The sequence below is a fragment of the Bombina bombina genome, chromosome 7 (genome assembly GCF_027579735.1).
Source record: "Bombina bombina isolate aBomBom1 chromosome 7, aBomBom1.pri, whole genome shotgun sequence".
Classification (NCBI taxonomy): domain Eukaryota; kingdom Metazoa; phylum Chordata; class Amphibia; order Anura; family Bombinatoridae; genus Bombina; species Bombina bombina.
Window position 1 is genome coordinate 205,655,418 of NC_069505.1, and position 20,589 is coordinate 205,676,006.

At 39.5% G+C, this 20,589-nt stretch overlaps 1 protein-coding gene across 7 annotated transcripts in view; it reads left to right on the forward strand.

Annotated features, from left to right (window-relative positions):
• ANO1 (anoctamin 1) overlaps positions 1 to 20,589 on the forward strand; it is a 311,489-nt gene that overhangs the window by 218,260 nt on the left and 72,640 nt on the right. For all 7 annotated transcript variants that reach the window (XM_053720573.1, XM_053720571.1, XM_053720575.1 and 4 more), the window contains 2 exons: positions 911 to 962; positions 20,052 to 20,107. In XM_053720573.1, coding sequence (XP_053576548.1) covers positions 911 to 962; positions 20,052 to 20,107 — 108 coding nt within the window. The remainder of the gene's footprint in view (positions 1 to 910; positions 963 to 20,051; positions 20,108 to 20,589) is intronic.

Consider the following 20,589-nt stretch of genomic DNA (forward strand, 5'->3'; position numbering starts at 1 on the left):
GTTCTTGTGGAAACTAAAAACATTATTTCATAATGCATTAGAGTTGCAATACCATTTAAATGGATAGTCTAGACAAAATTATACTTTTATTATTCAAATAGAGCATGCAATTTGTGGTTCAGCACCTGTGCAGCGCTTGCTGATTACTGTCTAAATGTAGCCACCAATCAGCAAGCGCTACCCAGGTGCTGAACCAAAAATGGGACGGCTCAGGAGCTTACATTCTTGCTTTTTCAAATAAAGATAGCAAGAGAATAAAGAGAAAAATGATAATAGTAGTAAATTAGAAAGTTACTTAAAATTCATTAAAGTTTAATTTTGATTATACTATTCCTTTAAGCTAAATCCATATTACCATATTTCATGGAGACACTGACAAGTAAAGGAAGCTGTTGGCTGTTTATAGGAAATCACTGTTTAAGTTAAAGGGAATATAGAAGTCAAATTCAACCTTCATGATTCAGTGTGTAGGATGTAAAAAGATAGATATTCAGTTACCTTGTGTTCTTCTTGGTAGCCTTCTCATGAGAACATAGGTAGTCTCAGGAGGATGCATGATTTGTAACAATGTTATAAATATCATGCTCAAGTCACATGCACACTCTTTATCCTACCTTAGTATGCTCCCACAGTAAGGAGCTAAGTTTCAAGTAAGTAGACCAAGATAAGGCATTAAATTGTATGCAGTTTCTGAATCATAAATGTTTAATGACTTTCCCTTTAAATGAGCACACAGATGTATCCATGTTTCAGTAAAGGAGGAGCCAGACCAGGACCTATTTCAATATGCCTCTTATCCTGCACATTGTCATAACTGGGGGAGGGGTATCATTGTCAGTTTGTTATGCTTATTTTATGGTTCTGAAGCAATGTGTGTGGCCTCATGATAAAACTGCTCTTTTCCCTACAGGTATATGAGATTCTAAAAAGAACAACTTGCACCAAGGCCAAATACAGCATGGGTAAGATACTCACTACTCTTCACTGGTAACAAATGCAATATGAATGGGACTTGCTAGTGATAAAATGCACCCTAAAATTGCCTGCTCTGTCTAGAAGTCAAAATTATACTTTCATGATTAAGATGGAGCGTATGAACTAAATGAAGTTTCTATTTACATATCCCTGTTGGTAACTTAGCTCTTTCACATATGGCAGCAGTGTTTGTAACAGTTATACATACAGTGCTCATGTATGGGCATGTGCCTGAGCCTACCTCAGTATGCTGTCATTGAAGGGGCTAAGTATAAATAACAAATGCACAGAGAGGAAAATGTACATCTTATTATACAAGCAAATCTGGGCCAGGAAAGTTTATTTTTGACTACCATATCCCTTTTCTTTATAAAAATACAAATATTCGACATAAACGGGCTCCAGAATGCCGTGTGGAGAGAATTTGCACAGACTGTATCCTCTTCCTTCTTCAAACTCTATTGGCCTCACGCTAATGTATATATATTTTGTTTTCTGTTTTAATTGCTGACCCTCAGAAATAGAGATTCTTATTGTTAAGAATAAAATGAAACATTACAACAACGCTGGCTATTTTACCCCTAATCAGAATCTGCCTTGATATCTTATAGTCTGAGTGTGAGAGTCACTGTATCTCTACGCAGTGGTTAAATAGTGTATAGCTTTTGGTAAAATATGTTTTCCTAGAAATATAGCTCTAGCGTGTAAAACCTTGTTTCTAAGGTGCACATGGTTAATGCCTGTATTCATGAAATATGTATTTTTTCCTCCTTGTGTATTATTTATTATGGTAGAAAAGGTTTAAATTGACATAAGAACAAACCTTAGTGGGTCATATATTTCATATTTCCTTTTAGTAACACAAACTAGTAGCATAAAGGAACATTCTAGCGTAAAACATATAAAATGCTTCATTAAAGAATTTTATTTGCAAACAAGTGCCTTCCTTTTTGTTGTGTTTAACCCCAGTGAAGGAATTAATTACACAGTCAAAAAGTGTGTCACTCCAAAATAGCATACAGCTGGTGGGCCAATGAGAATCAGACATACCTGTGTATGCTCCAATCACTGGTCATATTGTTATGTGAAGTCAAGATAAAAGATATGAGTTGTTTAAAAAAACGCAAGAAAAATTGAGCATTTTATGTTTTACACTAGAATGCTCCTTTAAGATTTTCGTGTGTGTGTATATGTGTGTGTATATATATATATATATATATATATATATATATATATATATATATATATATATATATAAAAATGTGTGTGTATGTGTACATATATAGTATGCTGACAAATGGGACTAGATCCCCGAAAACGTTACATTAAAATACCTTTACTTATTTGTAAAAAAAGACCTGTGAGTGCAATCTTTACTTTGTATGTATGTATGTGTATATGTATGTGTATATATATATATATATATATATATATATATATATATATATATATATATATGTGTATGTATATATATATATATATATATATATATATATATATATATGTGTGTATATATATACACACACACACACACACACACAGAGAAGCACGCTCACAGGAACGAACAACTGGCTCAATACCATTGTTAGTCTGTTCTATGGCGATTTACCACCTGGGTGCAGCTTCTTTTAGCCCAGCAATGCTTTTCACAGAGTAGAACTTTCCTGTAGTATATCAGTCTGATCCCGCCTATTACGGTCAGTCCAGCGCCGAAATACCAGGCAATTCCTCTCTGAACAAGGAACAAAGCAACCCAGACGATCGTTTCGGCCTTCATTGGGCCTCGTCAGTGAGGTGTAGCAGTATTCCTCTAAGCACACTGAGCAAGGAGTCCACGTCTGGCCGAAACGATCGTCTGGGGTTGCTGTGTTCCTTGTTCAGAGAGGAATTGCCTGGTATTTCGGCGCTGGACTGACTGTAATAGGCGGGATCAGACTGATATACTACAGGAAAGTTCTACTCTGTGAAAAGCATTGCTGGGCTAAAAGAAGTTGCGCCCAGGTGGTAAATCGCCATAGAACAGGTTAACAATGGTATTGAGCTGGTTGTTCGTTCCTGTGAGTGCATTTCTCTCTGTGTGTATTTAGTCTCCCTATGGGAAAAAGGGGAAACCAGACGTGGACTCCTTGCTCAGTGTGCTTAGAGGAATACTGCTACACCTCACTGACGAGGCCCAATGAAGGCCGAAACGATCGTCTGGGTTGCTTTGTTCCTTGTTCAGAGAGGAATTGCCTGGTATTTTGGCGCTGGACTGACCGTAATAGGCGGGATCAGACTGATATACTACTCTGTGAAAAGCATTGCTGGGCTAAAAGAAGTTGCACCCAGGTGGTAAATCGCCATAGAACAGGCTAACAATGGTATTGAGCTGGTTGTTCGTTCCTGTGAGTGCATTTCTCTCTGTGTATATATATATATATATATATATATATATATATATATATATATATATATATATATATATATATATATATATATAAACTGTAGCAAAGAAGCACTCACTGAACGATTCCAACTGTGACAAAAGACTTTAATTCAAACGAGTGACGTTTCGGGACAATAACAGTCCCTTCCTCTGACTGTTATTGTCCCGAAACGTCACTCGTTTGAATTAAAGTCTTTTGTCACAGTTGGAATCGTTCAGTGAGTGCTTCTTTGCTACAGTTTATCTATTACCTTACAGCACCCTGACAAGTTGCATAAGTTGGTGAGAGTGCACTTACACCATCACTTGAAATATATATATATATATATATATATATATATATATATATATATATATATATTTAAAAAAAAATGTGTGTGTATAGGTAGACTCGGGAGCTGGGAGCTAGCTGCTGATTGGTGGCTGCACAGATATGTCTTTTTGTCATTAGCTTACAGATTTGTTTAGCTAGCTCCCAGTAGTGCATTGCTAATACTTCAACAAAGGTTACCAATAGAATTAAATAAAATTGATAATAGACGTAAATTGGAAAGTTGTTGATCTATCTGAATTGTGAGAGAAAAATTTGGGGTTTCGTGTCCCTTTAAGGTGTTTTTCTGGAAAGGCTAAAGGACTGGTAAATAAACCTGGCATTGTAATGCGATACAAGATCTTTGATGGTTCTCTAGAGCAGGTGTCAGCAACCATGGGCCCCCAGATGTTTTGGAACTACATTTCCCATGATGCTCAGACAGCCTAAAGAGTGTCTTAGCATCATGGGAAATGTAGTTCCAAAACATATGGGGCCCAAGGTTTCTGACACCTGCTCTAGAGCCACTAATTTGTAATAATGGGTCTAATTCTCTCAAATTCCCTGTTATGGAATTGTCACACTGACCTGGCATGGGAAAACCTCACTCAATTAACTAATAAAAAGAAGTTGAAAGTGGGACAAGCTGCCTCCCATGAAACGTAAAGCAGATTTCTGGAATGGAATCTCACAGAAGACTGTGAATGTGACACTGACCCAGCACTGATAAAATGTTTTTTAAGCAAAAACAAATTGAATGATGACGTTTTGTATAGTACTTTAACCTGCATACATAATCATTTTCTGTCAGTGCATATTTTGGGACAAACTTGCCAGCTTGCATTTGGCAAGACCCACATAAGTAATATTCCTAGAAAGTAGGGCGAGACCTGTGAGAGCATGTTAGACACACCCAAGGAAAACCCCATGTCAAGGGCAAAAAAATCCAACTACGCTTTCATTTTTTGTTGTTTTTTGTACATTGTAAATTAAAAACTATTTACTGTGTGCATTAATCCTTTGACTACCGGGGCTTTCAGACAAAATCTTGCCCAAAATACCAGAGAATTGTTAGCATTTTTGCTATTACTCCCTTTAAACAGAAATAGAGCCTTTTTTATTTTTTTTTATTTACCTTTCAAAACTATATATATATTTTTTTTAAGTAGACAATCCAAGGCATTGATCTAGGCGCCCATTTTGGTATATTTCATGCCACCATTTCACTGCCAAATGCAATCAAATAAATAAAAAAATTGCTACCTTTTTCACAAACTTTCGGTTTCTCACAGAAATTATTTACATGCTGTTTGTAAAAGTTTCTCTGGAAACCCCTTTGTACAGAAATAGCAGACATATCTGACTTTGCCATTGCTTTTTGGTAATTAGAAGGTCGCTAATTGCAGCTGCGCATCACACTTCTATTATTTTCGGCAGTGAAGGGGTTAATTAGGTATCTTTAAAAAGGTTCATTTTAACTTTAGTGTAGAGATTACCCTCACACCTGACACTTCCCACCCACACTGGTCACTCTTTCCACTTTCTTAGGTGCTGGCAGCCATTCTGCCAGTATGAAAAATATAAGGCTTTTTTTTTTTTATATATATTTTATGCAGTGTAGGATCCCCCCTTACCCACAGCCTCCCTGAGCCCCCCCAAACAGCTCTCTAAACCTCACCCTCTATTAGCTGCCATCTTAGATACTGGCATACCTATAAACTGCTCCTTTTTTATAAAAAAAAATCTATATATATTTTTTTACTTATTTTCTGTAGCGTATTGTCCGCCCACCTCCCCCTTCCCGGGAACATTAGTTTGCCCCCCCCCCCCACACTACCAAATTCCCTTTTCTGTAGTTTAGCTGCCCCATCCCTCTCTGTCCCTTTTGTTTTTCCATAGCGTAGGGGCCTCCCACTCCCGCCCCTTCCCTCCCCCCTCCGCTGCTGAGCCGCCCACTTGCCTCCCGCCCATACCTCCCATCGGCACCAGCAGAAAATCGTTAGACGGTGACACACTGTAACGATCAGGCATCTGCCCTCATATGGAGCCGGGGGAAACCGACCGAGCTCTGGCTCTATATGCGGCAGATGCTTGAAGCTTCAGGAACCCCAGATCTCGGCTGTAACTTAACAGCCGTGAGTGCTGGAGCTTCCTGAAGCTAAGACGTGTATATACTGTGTATACATCTCTGTGACACTGTTCTTTCTTAGATTCACTCTTATCTTTCTCACAGGTCTTTTTCTGTGTAATTTGCTGGTGACTCCTCCTCTCCAATGGCTCTGTCTGTTGGAGTACCTCAAGGATCTATTTTGGGTCCTCTTTTCTTCTCCATTTATACTTCTTCACTGGATAAACTTATCAACAGTTATGGCTTCAAATATCACCTCTATGCTGATGACACCCAGATCTACCTCTCCACCCCTGCTCTCTCTGTCTGTCCTTTCTCATGTCAGCGACTGCTTATCTGGTATCTCTTCCTGGATGGTTTCTCAGCACCTAAAGATGAACATGTCCAAGATTGAGCTCCTTCTTTCCCTGTCAACGGCATTGCCATTGCCGCAAGTTCACTGCCTTGGAGTTACACTTGACTCAAATCTATCCTTCATCCCCCACATCCAATCGCTGTCTTCATCCTGCTGCAACCACCTACGCAATATTTCAAAGATTTGCCCTTCTCTGAGCACTCATACCACAAAGCAAATAATCCACTACCTTGTTATTTCCCGACTTGACTACTGCAATAACCTACTTACTGGCTTTCATCTTTCCCACCTCTTCCCCATTCAATCCATCCTAAATGCTTTTGCCAGGCTAATCCACCTTTCCCGTCGCTCTGTATCTGCTGCAGCTCTCTGCAAGTCCCTTTATTGGCTCCCCATTCACAGCAGAATTAAATTCAAATTTCTCACCCTTGCATTACTAACCCTAACCCTTAAAGCTCTCACTAACACTGCTCCCCTACCTATCCTCTCTAATCAACAAGTATACTCCAGCCCACCCACTAAGATCCAACAATGACCTGCTCCATGCATCGTCGACTATCACCTCTTCCCATACTAGATTGCAGGACTTCTGTTGTGCAGCACCTACCCTCTAGAACACTCTCCCTCGGGTTGTCAGGCCTTGCCCTAATCTTTCTTCCTTTAAATGCTCCCTGAAGACTTTTCTGTTCAGAGAAGCCTACCTCCCAACTCAGTAATAAATTAATTCCACTTACCTAACATTTCCCTCATCTAACTCTATATTAACTTCTCTCTCACTCTTGCAGTCCTCACCTCCTGTTTCTCAACCTCCTATGCTTCTAGATTGTAAATTCCCACTGGAATAGGGCCCTTAATTCCTCCTCTATGTGTTTGTAAATTTTGTCTGGTTTCTTACAAGTTTTATATCATTGTTTTATTTAAATTAATTGTACCCATGGACAGTGCTGCAGAATATGTTGATGCTTCATAAATCAAGCATAATAAATAATATTAATACGTTTGGATACATATCTATCTCAATATTGGTGGTGCTGCTGCTCTTTGCTTGTTGCAAAACATCTGTGCTGTGATACACCACGCCCCCCTAGGTCAACATCCATCTGGGACTTGGATAGTGACATGGAGAGAGGATACGGCAAACAATAGGCACATGCATTGGCAAAATAAAGCTTAGACTGCGCTTGCAGGCCACCATGATGTTTCTACCTAGATAGAACATCATAACAGGACTTGCATAATGAGGGAAAACATTTGTTTGGTGGATTATTACATTTTATTGGAAAATACAGAAAAAAAGCACAAAGCATTTTATAGGTACCTGTTACAAACGTTATATTTAATGAAGTTTCAAAACAAAAAAAGAAAATGTTTTAAGTTTTCTACCTCTTTAGTGTGAACTATTAATACATTTTGTATGTCTACTTTGATTATTATTTTAAAAACTATTGAAAACTATTTTTAAACTAATTTTATTGAGCACTACATTTTTAATGTTTTGTCTCTCCTTCACATTCAGAAATGTAGGCTTCCCCCTTAGCTAAACACAGCTTTCCAGATTGAAATTGCCTTCTAAGAATCCTGTCGAAGCCCCCCTAGCACTTTCAGATCTTTAGATAATCTTGCTTGAGCAGAGAGGTTTCGAGAAGGGAGACCATAATATGATATTTGTAACTCAAATCTCTGGGCTGTTGCTTTTTCTGGTATATTATACACACATGAACAGAAGCATTCAAACTCCTCTCAGTCTCTTCTGTATGTTTGGAAGGTGTGGACCCTCCACCCATGCTCTGCACTATGTGTCATGTCATACACCAACTAGATACTGGCCTCTGGTGTAAAGAAAACACGTTTTCATCACTTAGCCTGGGGACATGATTGCAACACTAGATCTTCCACTGATTTCACAACTCTCTAATGAGTAAATCGATTTAGTTACCTTCTCATGAGTAAATCCATTTAGTTACCTACAACATCTCTAAACATTCCACCCATGGAGCAAAGCACAATAAATGTTTTATCCATTCACCATGAACAAGTAGTTAGGGATTAAAGGAATCTCCTTTCATTTGGCACAGACTGGGATTTCTGAAAGCTACTGTGAGTGTTTGTGCTGTGGTAGCGTGATGTAATTATGTCCTGAAAGCTGAATGTGTACAGTAATGTTTTTGCTCTCATAAAGACTGTAAAATCTCACACTCAGTGTAACATCATTCCGGAATATTGCTACATAAAGAGCGCTCGTTAACGTCACAATGTTTCAAGTGTACCAAAACAGTGAGCTGTATGACGTTTTCCAGTCTGCATTCTGTCTGTTTCTTTTTTGTAAGCAAAGTCATAAGAAACAAATGCTGTGGTATACATTTATCACAAGCTTTTTCACTGCAAACATTTTAAGCATAATATTGAGGAGCGTAAACCAAGCATGCTTCTATTAAAGGGATTTAAAACTTAAAGGGACACTGAACCCAATTTTTTTCTTTTGTGATTCAGATAGAGCATGCAATTTTAAGCAACTTTCTAACTTACTCTTATCAAAGTTTCTTCATTCTCCTGGTATCTTTATTTGCATAGCAAGATTGTAAGTTTAGATGCCGGCCCATTTTTGGTTAACAACCTGGGTTGTTCTTACTGATTGGTGGATAAATTTGCCCACCGATAAACAAGTGCTATCCAGGGTCTGAACCAAAAATTGGCTGGATCCTTAGCTTAGATGCCTTCTTTTTCAAAAAAAGATAGCAAGAAAACAAAAAAAAATGATAATATGAGTAAATTAGAAAGTTGCTTAAAATTGCATGCTCTATCTGAATCACGAAAGAAATAATTTGGGTTCAGTGTCCCTTTTAATTGTTAATATTTGTTTAGAGTAGAATCATTTTTCGTAATACACGTATTAGCAACCATGCTTCTTGTTAACCCCTTAGTTGCTGGTCTTTCTATGGGGGTGTCATTTTCAATAGGGCAGTCTAGCCTCCAGCAGTGAAACTGCGCTATTTTAGCAAGCCTGTAGGAGGGAGGGTCTAATAGCGCGGTCTTGACTCAGAGGATTCCTAACGACCAGCTGTCATTAAGGGGTTACAGGAAAAAAAAAATCTTTCATGATTCAGAATGAGCATACAGTTTTTAAACAATTTACTAATTTAATTCTATTATCAAGTTTGCTTTGTTCTTTGGTACCCTTTGATGAAGAAGCAGCACTGCTGACTGAACACATCTGGTAAGCCAATGACAAGAGGCATATCTGTGCAGCCACCAATCAGCAGCTAGCTCCTAGTAGTGCATTGTTGTTCTTGAGCCTACCTAGGTATATTTTTCAACATAAGATGCCAAGAGAGCAAAACAAATTAGATAATAGAGCAGGTAATTTTAAATATCTTTCCCTTTTACCTCTATCTGAATCATGAAAGAAAATCTTTGGGTTTCATGTTTGTTTAAAGGGGTATGAAACTTTGTTCTATTGGTATCTATTGTTGAAAAGCAGGGACATAAGCTTAGGAGCCAGAATATTTCTGGAGCAATATATGGCAGCATTTGTGCAAGAATGTTATCCATTTGCAAGAGCACTAAATGGCAACACTATTACTTGTTATGAAGTGCTCCAGATGTCTACCTAGGTATCTCTTAAACACAGAGTATCATGGGAAGGAAGCAAATTTGATAATTGAAGTACAATGGAAACTTTTTACAAATGGTATGCTCTGTCTGAATCACAAAAAATAATAGTTTGGGATTCATAGCTCTTTAAAGTCATATGTGTATCAGTGATAGCTGTTACTGTGAAAAGAGCATATGTAGATATGTCAGCCACATATAAACACTGTATCTGCTCAGAGAACATATATAGTTAGTAGTGACTTAAAGGGATACTAAATCAAAATTTCATGATTCAGATAGAGCATGCAATTTTAAGCAACTTTCTAATTTACTCCTATTATCAAATTTTCTTCGTTCTCTTGCTATCTTTATTTGAAAAAGGCATCAAAGCTAAGGAGCCAGCAAATTTTTGGTTCAGAACCATGGACAGCAATTGTTCATTGGTGCTGTCCAATCAGCAAGGACAACCCAGGTTGTTCACCAAAAATGGGCCGGCATCTAAACTTGCATTCTTGCTTTTCAAATAAACATACCAAGAGAGTGAAGAAAATTTGATAATAGGAGTAAATTAGAAAGTTGCTTAAAATTGCTCTATCTGAATCACGAAAGAAAAAAATTGGCTTCAGTGTCCCTTTAATGGCATGTATTTATCACATTATGCATTTTATCATCTCTCTGAGGAGATGCAGTGTTCAAATGGGGTGCACAGTAAAAGTTATTTGCTGAAACAGTGATGAGTTTAAAGGGACATAATACTCATATGCTAAATCACTTGAAACTGATGCAGTATAAACTGTAAAAAGCTGACAGGAAAATATCACCTGAGCATCTCTGTGTAAAAAAGGAAGATATTTGATCTCACAATTTCCTTAGCTCACCAGAGTAAGTGTTGTGTAAACAGTTATACTTCAGCAACTGCCCAGCTGCAGGTAAAAAAAAATATGAAGAAATGAACAGCAGCCAATCAGCATCATCAGTGCTGAGGTCATGAACTCTTTTACTGTGATCTCATGAGATTTCACTTAACTCTCATGAGATTTCATAGTAAACTTCCTTAAACTAAATAGGGAAATAGCACGAGTATGCACAAAGCTCACTCCCTTGCCTTCCCGGAACAGTCATACTGATTTGCTGCTTAAAGTCCTTTGCAATGGGGTTTGAATACCTAGGACATTTTGAGGTAAAATATCTTTCTTTTTTTCATAGAGATGTTCAGGTGATATTTTCTAGTCAGCTTTTTACAGCTATGCTGCATCACTTTCAAGTGTTTCAACATTTGGGTATCATGGCCCTTTAACTTAGAAGCTTCATAGCATTTTTGCTACTAAATGTGTATTAGAAAAATACTCTTTTTAAACTAAAATTAATTTCTGTGCATTTTAGTTTTATGTCCCTTTTAATATGCAATGAGTCACATGCAAGCGCCAAACCATACAAAAGGAATCGATATTGTGTATTTTATACGTTTGTGTTGTAGATTAAAATCACTTTTATGATTTACATTTTTTTTCATTTTATATTATAGAGACACAATGTAAATTGTCTGGTGTCATTGTAATTAATTCATGAATAATTGTTTTACTTTCATAACCAATATTCTAATGAGCAGGTTTAGTGAATGAGAAGCTGAGATTTAAAAATACAAAGTCAGTTTTGACAATTACATATTGGTGTATATTTATGTTCTTCGCTGAGTACAAATTAATTGAATGAGGAGCGCTCTGTGTCTCTGTAATATACTTATTGGTGCACTTTGTAGATACTGTAAGGAATAATAATCCATCACAGAATGATATATTCCCCATAATGTGGAGCATATTGCACCGTCTTGTTACAGATCCCCAGAGGGTTCCCAGCTGATATCTTACAGCTCGCGAAGAAGATTGAGACAAGTGCAACTAAATATAGAATAATTATACATCTTGTGCCACCAACAAGACAGTGACATTGTAGAGCTGCCTTTATTATTATATTCATTTAACTTTAATCACAACCTAATCTCATCCTCTTCCGGGAGTATAACAGCATGTGGTGCACAAATCTGTGAAATGGTAATGGGGTCCACACAACAGCTGGCATGGAAACTTTATTACTTAGTTTTGGTTTATTTCCTATGACATGGAGAGTCCACAGTGTCATTCCAATTAATAGTGGGATATTCAACTCCTGGCCAGCAGGAGGAGGCAAAGAGCACCCCAGCAAAGCTTTTAAGTGTAACTGCCTTACCCATAACCCCCAGTCATTCTCTTTGCCTCTGTCAATGGAGGTTGTGCAAAGTTGGTATCTAAAGATTTCAATCCTTTTATGGGTACTTTTCCCTGCAAGCAAGGATTGGGGTTTTAGCCGTGTCTACGTCAATCTCTTCAGTAAGAATAGTGGTGGCTTTTAAGCAGATAAAAGGTGGCAAGGTAGTCCTTGCTTTTATTTTAACACTTTGCTTCCCCTTTGCAAAAAGCCAGAGTTGGTTACTCTTCTTTATTTTCCTACAGGTCAATGACCGGGAGTAGAGTACCTGCCACACCTATGGAGCAGCATCTGTTGTGCTTGTGCAGGATCTAAGGTAAGTGTTTTGCCTTCTAGGTACTGAAGGAGGTTAATCCTCTTATGGATAATTTTCTCTAGCATTAGTTATCCTTTTATAGTTAAGGATACATTTTGGGGGACATTTTTTACTTTAATTTGAGACTTTTATACAGTTTGAGAGACTTCACTTGGCTGAGGAGTTCACTTTATTGTGGTGGAACATTTCGTTCTTGGGACGTATACAGAGATATCGCTATTGGTTCTTATTTATAGCGCTTCTCTAATTTTGGCATCAGTGGCAGTTTTATTTTAGTAGGTAGGGACAGTTCCTTAGAGAGTTACATTAATGGTCATTACTAAGCCATTTGTCTCTCTGATGCGTGCGTTTTGTACTGTGGCACAGTTTTTTTTTTCTTCCCGTTCACGTGGCGCCCGCACTTCTGCTTTTACGGAACGGAGCTCAGTGAGTTTGGTGGTGCGTAGGAGTGCCTTGCATCGAGAGTTTGTACCGGATCCCTCATTATACCTTAGCGGATCGTTAAATCGAAAGGCTTGATCCTCTACTACTGGGGTATTCTTTTCTTGTATGGTAGGAGCCTCAGGCATCTGAGGTGTTTTTTTTTATTTTTGGCCCTTTATTGTTTTGGATTAAATAGGAACGCTGTGAAAATGGGTTTACTATTTATTTCAATCTCAAAATAATTTATTTTTTTATTTTCAAATTTTTTTTTTTTTTTTTCTGTGGCTGTGACTGAAGTAATGGAGTCTGGTTTAGATCAGCCAGTGTCTGTGAACAAGTGTTTACTGTGTTTAGAGGCTCAAATTGTCCTGCCAATGCAATTCTGTTCCTCATGCTTATCAAAGACTTTAAAATGTAAAGATAAATTACTCCCTTCTGAGCCAAGTGTCTCTCAGGATGATGCTGTGCATGACATGCCTCCGCTTTCTCGTCAAAGTCCCAAGCATTAACTGTGTCTCATTCTGTGCCTTCTATGTCCTCTCATCCACCCAGTGATTTTGCTGCTCTGGTTTCTTCTGCAGTAACAGCGGCTTTGTCAGCTTTCCCTGCATTGGGTAAGCGGAAGAGAAAATCTAAACATTTGCCTGATTCTAGGGCTTCTGACTCTAGGACTGCATTAGCGACTCTTGCTCAGATTTCTGATGAGGAGCATTCTTCAATAGCTTCTGAAGGTGAAATCTCAGATTTTGAGACTTTAGCAGAAAAATCATCTGAGTCTGAAGAGGTTAATTTTAGATTTAAGCTTGAACACCTCTGGTTACTATTGAAGGAGGTTCTAGCTACTTTAGATGACTCTGAACCTTTGGTTGCTGTCAACCCCACAAAGTCTTCTAAATTGGATAGAGTTTATGATTCCCCATCTTCTGAGAAGGTTTTTCCTGTCCCAAGGAAGATGCCTGAAATTATTGCTCAGGAATTGGATAAGCCAGGGTTCCCTTTTCCCCTTCCCCTGTTTTTAAGAAGATGTTTCCTGTTGCTGACTCTATTCGTGACTCATGGTGTACTGTTCCCAAAGTAGAGGGAGCTATTTTTACTCTTGCCAAGAGAACTACCATTCCTATAGAGGATAGTTGCTCTTTTAAGGACCCTATGGATAAAAAGCTTGAGGCTTACTTAAAGAAGATGTATATCCATCAAGGGTTACAGTGGCAACCAGCAAGCGAGTATTGCTATGGTTGCAGGAGCTGCATCTTATTGGTGCAATGCATTGTCTGATCTTATTATAGAGGAAACTACAGTATCCAAGATAGGATCGGCTCTCAAATTGGGCAATACTTGTATCTGTGATGCCAATATGCAGATAATTTGTCTGGGAGCTCAGATGTCTAGCTTCACGGTTCTAGCTCTCAGGGTTCTGTGGTGAAAGTCTTGGTTGGCCGCTGTTTTCTCTAAGGCCAAACTTTTGGCTTTACCCTACAAGGGAAAGACCCTGTTTGGACCTGGTGTGGCAGAGATCATTTCAGAGATTACAGGTGGAAAGGGATCTTTCCTACCTCAGGACAAGAAAAATAGAACTAGAGGTCATCAGACTTCTAATTTTCGTTCTTTTCTTAACTCTAAGGGACAAAAGTCCTCCTCTTCTTCTTCAAAACCAGATCAACCCAGATCATCTTGGAAATCCAACCAGCCCTGGAACAAGGGAAAACAAATCAAGAAACCTTCTAGTGAATCTAAATCAGAATGAAGATTCCGCCCCCAATTCCAGTATAGATCAGGTGGGGGCAGGCTTTCTCTTTTTAGTCAAGCCTGGATACGCGATGTCCCAGACCCTTGGGCGATGGACATAGTATCCCAGGGTTACAGAATGTAGTTCAAGTCTTTCCCTCCAAGGGGCAGATTTCTCCTGTCAAGATTATCCTCAAACCAAGTAAAGAAGCCTTATTTTACTGTGTAAAAGACCTAAACTCTCTGGGAGTAATTGTTCCTGTCCCTCTAGAAGAACAGGGTCTAGAATTCTATTCAAATCTATTTGTGGTTCCAAGAAAGGAGGGAACTTTTCGGCCCATTCTAGACCTCAAGTGCATCAACAAATACTTCAGGATTCCGTCCTTTAAGATGGAAACTATTCGTTCCATTCTTCCTTTGCTACAGGAAGGTCAGTTTATGACAACCATAGACCTGAAGGACGCATACCTTCATGTTCCCATTTACAGGGAACACTATCAGTATCTGAGGTTTACATTTCTGGACAAGCACTTCCAATTTGTTGCACTTCCATTTGGTCTGGCCACGGCTCCCAGAATATTCACAAAGGTTCTGGGAGTGCTATTGGCTATGATCAGATCCAAGGGAATTGCTGTGGCATCTTATCTAGAAGACATCTTGGTTCAGGAGTCATCTTTTCAACTAGCCCAAACTCATAAAGCGATGCTGTTGTCTTTTCTTCGTTCCCATGGGTGGAAGGTGAATTTGGAAAAAAAGTTCTCTTTTTCCATCTACCAAAGTGTGTTTCCTAGGGACTTTAATTGATTCCCTGTCCATGAAGATTTTTCTGATGGAGATCAGAAAAGACAAGATTCTTGCTTCCTGCCTCTCTCTCCAGTCTGCCTTTCATCCATCTGTGGCCCAATGCATGGAGGTGATTGGTCTGATGGTGGCATCCATGGACATCATTCTTTTTGCACGGTTCCATCTTCGACCGCTGCAGCTATGTATGCTCCATCACTGGAACAGAGATCATTCAGATTTATCTCAGAGAATAAATCTGGACCCTTTAACAAGAGACTCTCTCTTGTGGTGGGTGTCACAGGAACATCTGTCTTGGGACACTTTCTTTCAGAGACCTTCTGGGAAATTGTGACTACGGGTGCCAGCCCGTCGGACTGGGGAGCTGTTTGTGGGGCCCTCTAAGGGCTCAGGGTCTGTGGTCTCAGGAAGAGTCCTCTCTTCCCATAAACATCTTGGAGTTGAGAGCTATCTTCCCTATCAGCGTGGCCTCAACTGTCATTGGTCCGGTTTATAAGATTCCAATTGGACAACATCACCTCAGTGGCTTACATCAACCACCAGGGAGGGACTCGGAGCTCCTTAGCCATGAAGGAGGTGACTCGCATTCTACATTGGGTGAAAGCACATGATTGTCTCCTATCTGCCATCCACATCCCAGGAGTGGACAACTGGGAAATGGATTTTCTGAGCAGACAGACCTTTCGTCCCTGGGCGGGGGCTCTCCATCTGGAGGTGTTCTCTCAGATAACCCTCAAGTGGGGGGTTCCAGAGTTGGATCTGATGGCGCCCCGGCAAAAGGCCAAGGTTCCAAGGTACAATTCAAGGTCAAGAGATCCTCAGGCCACTCTTATAGATGCTCTAGCGGTTCTTGGAGGTTTTCTCTGATTTATCGGTTTCCTCCATTTGCTATCCTTCTACGAGTCATTGCTCGTATCAAACAGGAGAGAGCATCAGTGATTCTAATAGCTCCTGCATGGCCTCAAAGGATCTGGTTCACGGATCTCGTGAGCATGTCATCTCTTCCTCCTTGGAGGTTACCTCTGAGGAAGGACCTTCTATTTTAGGGGCCTTTCCTCCATCCAAACCTAGATTCTCTGAAACTAACTGCTTGGAGATTGAACACCTAGTTCTGTCCAAACGTGGGTTTTCTGAAGCGGGCATTGAAACTATGATTCAGGCTTGAAAACTGGTTACTTGCAAGAATTCCTTTAAGATGTGGAGTAAATATCTTTATTGGTGTGAGTCTAAGGGATTCTCATGGAGCCGGCTGAGAATTCCCTGGATTTTGTCTTTTCTTCAGGATGGTCTGGATAAGGGTTTATTGGTCAGTACTCAAAAGGGTCAGATTTCTGCATTATCTATCCTTTTGCACAATGTCTGGCATATCTACCAGAGGATCAAGCCTTTTCTACAGGCCATGGTTAGAATCAGGCCTGTGTTTAAACCTGTTGCTCCCCCGTGGAGCCTTAAAGGTTTGCGGTAGGCTCCGTTTGAGCCAATGCATTCTGTTGATATAAAACTGTTATCCTGGAAAGTTTTGTTTTTTGTTACCATTTCTTCTGTTTCTAGAGTATCTGAGCTTTTGGCTTTACAGTGTGATTCCCCATATCTTATTTTTCATGATGATAAAGCGTTCCTTCGTACCAAATTGGGGTTTCTCCATAAGGTGGTTTTGAATCATAACATTAATCAGGAAATTGTTGTTCCTTCTTTTTGTCCTAATCCTTCTTCTCAAAAGGAACGTCTTTTGCATTACTTGGATGTTGTGAAGGCTCTAAAATTTTACTTAAAGGCTACTAAGGATTTTAGGCAATCTTCTTCCCTGTTTGTTCTTTTTTCTGAAAAGTGTAAGGGTCAGAAGGCCACTTCTACTACTCTGTCTCTCTGGTTGAAAAGTTTGATTCGTTTGGCGTATGAAACTGCTGGACAGCAGCCTCCTGAGAGAGTTACGGCTCATTCCACTAGAGCTGTCTCCTCCTCTTGGGCTTTTAAAAATGAAGCTTCTGTGGACAGATTTGCAAGGCGGCAATCAATGTGGTCCACTTTGCATACTTTTTCCAAATTCTACAAATTTGATACTTTTGCCTCTGCTGAGGCTTTTTTTGGGGGAAAGGTTCTACAAGCGGTAGTGCCTTCTAATTAGGTCCTCCTGCCTTTTCCTCCCTCCCTGTTCATTCTGTGTCCTCTAGCTTGGGTATTGGTTCCCACTAGTAATTGGAATGACGTTGTGGACTCTCCATCTCATAGGAAAGAAAACTAAATTTATACTTACCTGATAAATTTATTTCCAGACATGGAGAGTCCATGACCCCGCCCTTTTTTTTTTTATTTTTTTTATTTTTTTATTTTCAAAGAGCTTTATTGAGATAACGAGGATTTACAGCAGATCTTAAAAATACATGGAATATATCAGAAAAAGTTGCGAAAAGGCATTTCACATTGTTAGGACCATGCAATAATTATGAATTATGTAATACTCAAATTTCACTGTCTTATTAAAGGAATCTAAAAATAAGAAGATAAAACAAAGCAATGAGTATTAGTTATTGAACCTTGAGTTTGCCCCAACTTTTTAAATGGGACACTTTTGGGCACTGTGTGTATATAGACAATGTGGGGGTTATACATATGAAAAACAGACTAAACAATGATTTAAAAGAACAAAAAACAAACTAAACAAGGAGTTAAGAGAAAAATAAGATAAGAAAAAACATACTGAGGTGATAGGAGTGGGGACCAAATATTGCAAACCAAATAAATTAAGGACCCAGACCGAGCTAATAGTTAATCTTATATATAATAAATAAAAAAGTATTTGAGTATATCATCTCGCATCACTGCTGATCTTATCTCGAGGGAATGCCCTCTTTTCCTCCATTTTAATTAGTTATGGATGTTGACGATTAAGAAGGGGTATATTATATCGTGAGGTTAGACTATAAGACATTTGTGGTGAACTACTGTTGACTAGTTGTTTAAATAATAACTTTTTATGCTTGAGCGGCACTAGTTCATCGTCCCCTGCTCCGCGGCCCCGGCCGCAAGCCACAGAGAGGGGGCTGCATACTTCTCATTTTCACAATAAATCAGTTATCCCCAGTAAATTGGCATGAGCAATACAAAAACTGAATAACAAAGAGGGCAAACACAAGTGCTATATATACTATATATCATGCAACATAATAAAAACCGGTTAACATAACTTTGCATAGTTACTGCATTTTGCATCTCGAGGGTTTAATGTCCTCAGAGGTGAGTAAAGTCACTTTCACCCTCCAGTAATAGCCTGATCATACTGTCCCGCTTCTGAATTGTGCAGCCTTTTTCCTTGTGCAAGTCCGTCACACCGGGTCTCCCCGGGCCATGGTCGTATTGGGCTACCATCAAGCTGTAGCTCCGAGTGGAGCTCGAACTGTGTGGGGCATTGAAGCCCATCTAGGTCCCCGAGGCCTCCTCTGTAAACCTTTCGATCTCGGGAAGCCCCCTTTTTATGCCCCGCTGGAGTCAGACTTTGAGTCGGGAAAGAGGCCTGATGAGATCTCCTGGATCGTTTCTGCCGGAGCGGCGCTGTGGCAACCGCGTGATGCGCTTTTGCTTGGGGAAGCCCCTTCATATGTCCGGCAACGATGTCGGGTGCGCCAGTGTGGTCAACCTCTTGCCCCACATCTGATAATGATCTCTCTGGCCTATCGTTTGTAGGTTTAGGCAGAGTGGGCCTCTGCAGCGACTGTAATTCCTCTGATGCGTGCACGATCCTTATGGCGCCATCTTGAGAGGTAATTTTCATATCCTCCTTAGGAGCTGTTATTAACTTGTCAGCGGTACAGAGCTTTTTCATCAGAGCGTCAAATGGGGCTCTCTCTGCAAGATTTTCCATAAGCCTCTCAAGATTTGCAAAGTGAAGGTCATACTTTATCAATTTCTTTGTATCATACATAGTCACCATCTTTCAAGGATACTTAAATTCCGGCTATGTGTTAACTTGCCCCGTTGAGCAAAGATGTCTTGGTAGTTTGCTGGATGCGAGAGTAGGATGATAGCACCACTTCAGACTTGATATTGTGCTCGGCTGTAATCCTATCTATGTTAGAGTGCGAAGAGTTCAGTAAGCCGGTCTCCCTGGCAGCACTGATAACCCGGCTCTTCCCGGGGGGGAGGTGAATGCCTAGTATTAGGCCGCCGCCTTAGGCCTTATTCTCCAAACTGTAGCCCCAGCGTCATGCAGACAACAAGAAGATTAAATGCTTGGTCGCTAGTGACCACACTGTACAATCTGTAATTTATAAACTCATAACTTGCTGTTATATGACAATAATCGGCGGATTACTGAAATCTCTGCTCAGAGCTCCCAGAGTGTGCGTCCTGTTCAGAACGCTGCTTGGACACGCCCCCCCCGCCCTCTTTTTTAATTATAATTCAGCAGTTTTTTTTTAGTAAACCTCAGGCACCTTTTTCACCCTTGTGTTTCTTCCTTTTTTCCATTTCCTTCGTCTGAATGACTGGGGGGGTTATGGGTAAGGCAGTTACACTTAACAGCTTTGTTGGGGTGCTCTTTGCCTCCTCCTGCTGGAAAGGAGTTGAATATCCCACTAGTAATTGGAATGATATAGTAGACTCTCCATGTCCGGAATGAAAGAAATTTATCAGGTGAGCATACATTTTGTTTTTCTTGTTTTCACATATAAGTAATATCACTAAAGTGACATTTTGTTCATATGTGTCCTTATCTCTATATTCCATTAACAATTATTATTATTATTATTATGTTTTTACTAGGAATAACCAGTTTACTTGCTAATGGAGTGTACAGTGCAGCTTACCCCTTGCATGATGTGAGTATGCCTAAGCAAGTTTATTTTGTGTTTATAATCCATGTTTATCACGTTATAGAAAAAGAGAATCCTTGGCAGATTTTTTTAAAGTAAGCTATATGGTTTTACATTCCCAATACAGAGACCCCATCTAGCCCACTCACAACAAGACGCCTCTCTCCTTTAGTAATGAACACACTCTACTAGGGAGATTGTACCACCCAATTCCAAGGGGACCATTTTCTGCACAAAGAAGTAGTGCATGGTAGGAACTGTAGCCACATTAGACATACAAAGTGAATCTGTATCTTGTGAGTGCCAAGTGAAGTCATCATTCTGGAACTGAATAAAAAGTGACATTTCTCCAAGCAGTGCATAATGGAAGTCTACACTAGACAATGCATGTTTGTCTTTATATTTATCTTATAAGTGCCTATAGAGAACATCGTGTTACACCTCAACCCTATAAACATTGACAGGGCCCAAATTATTAATTTATCTAA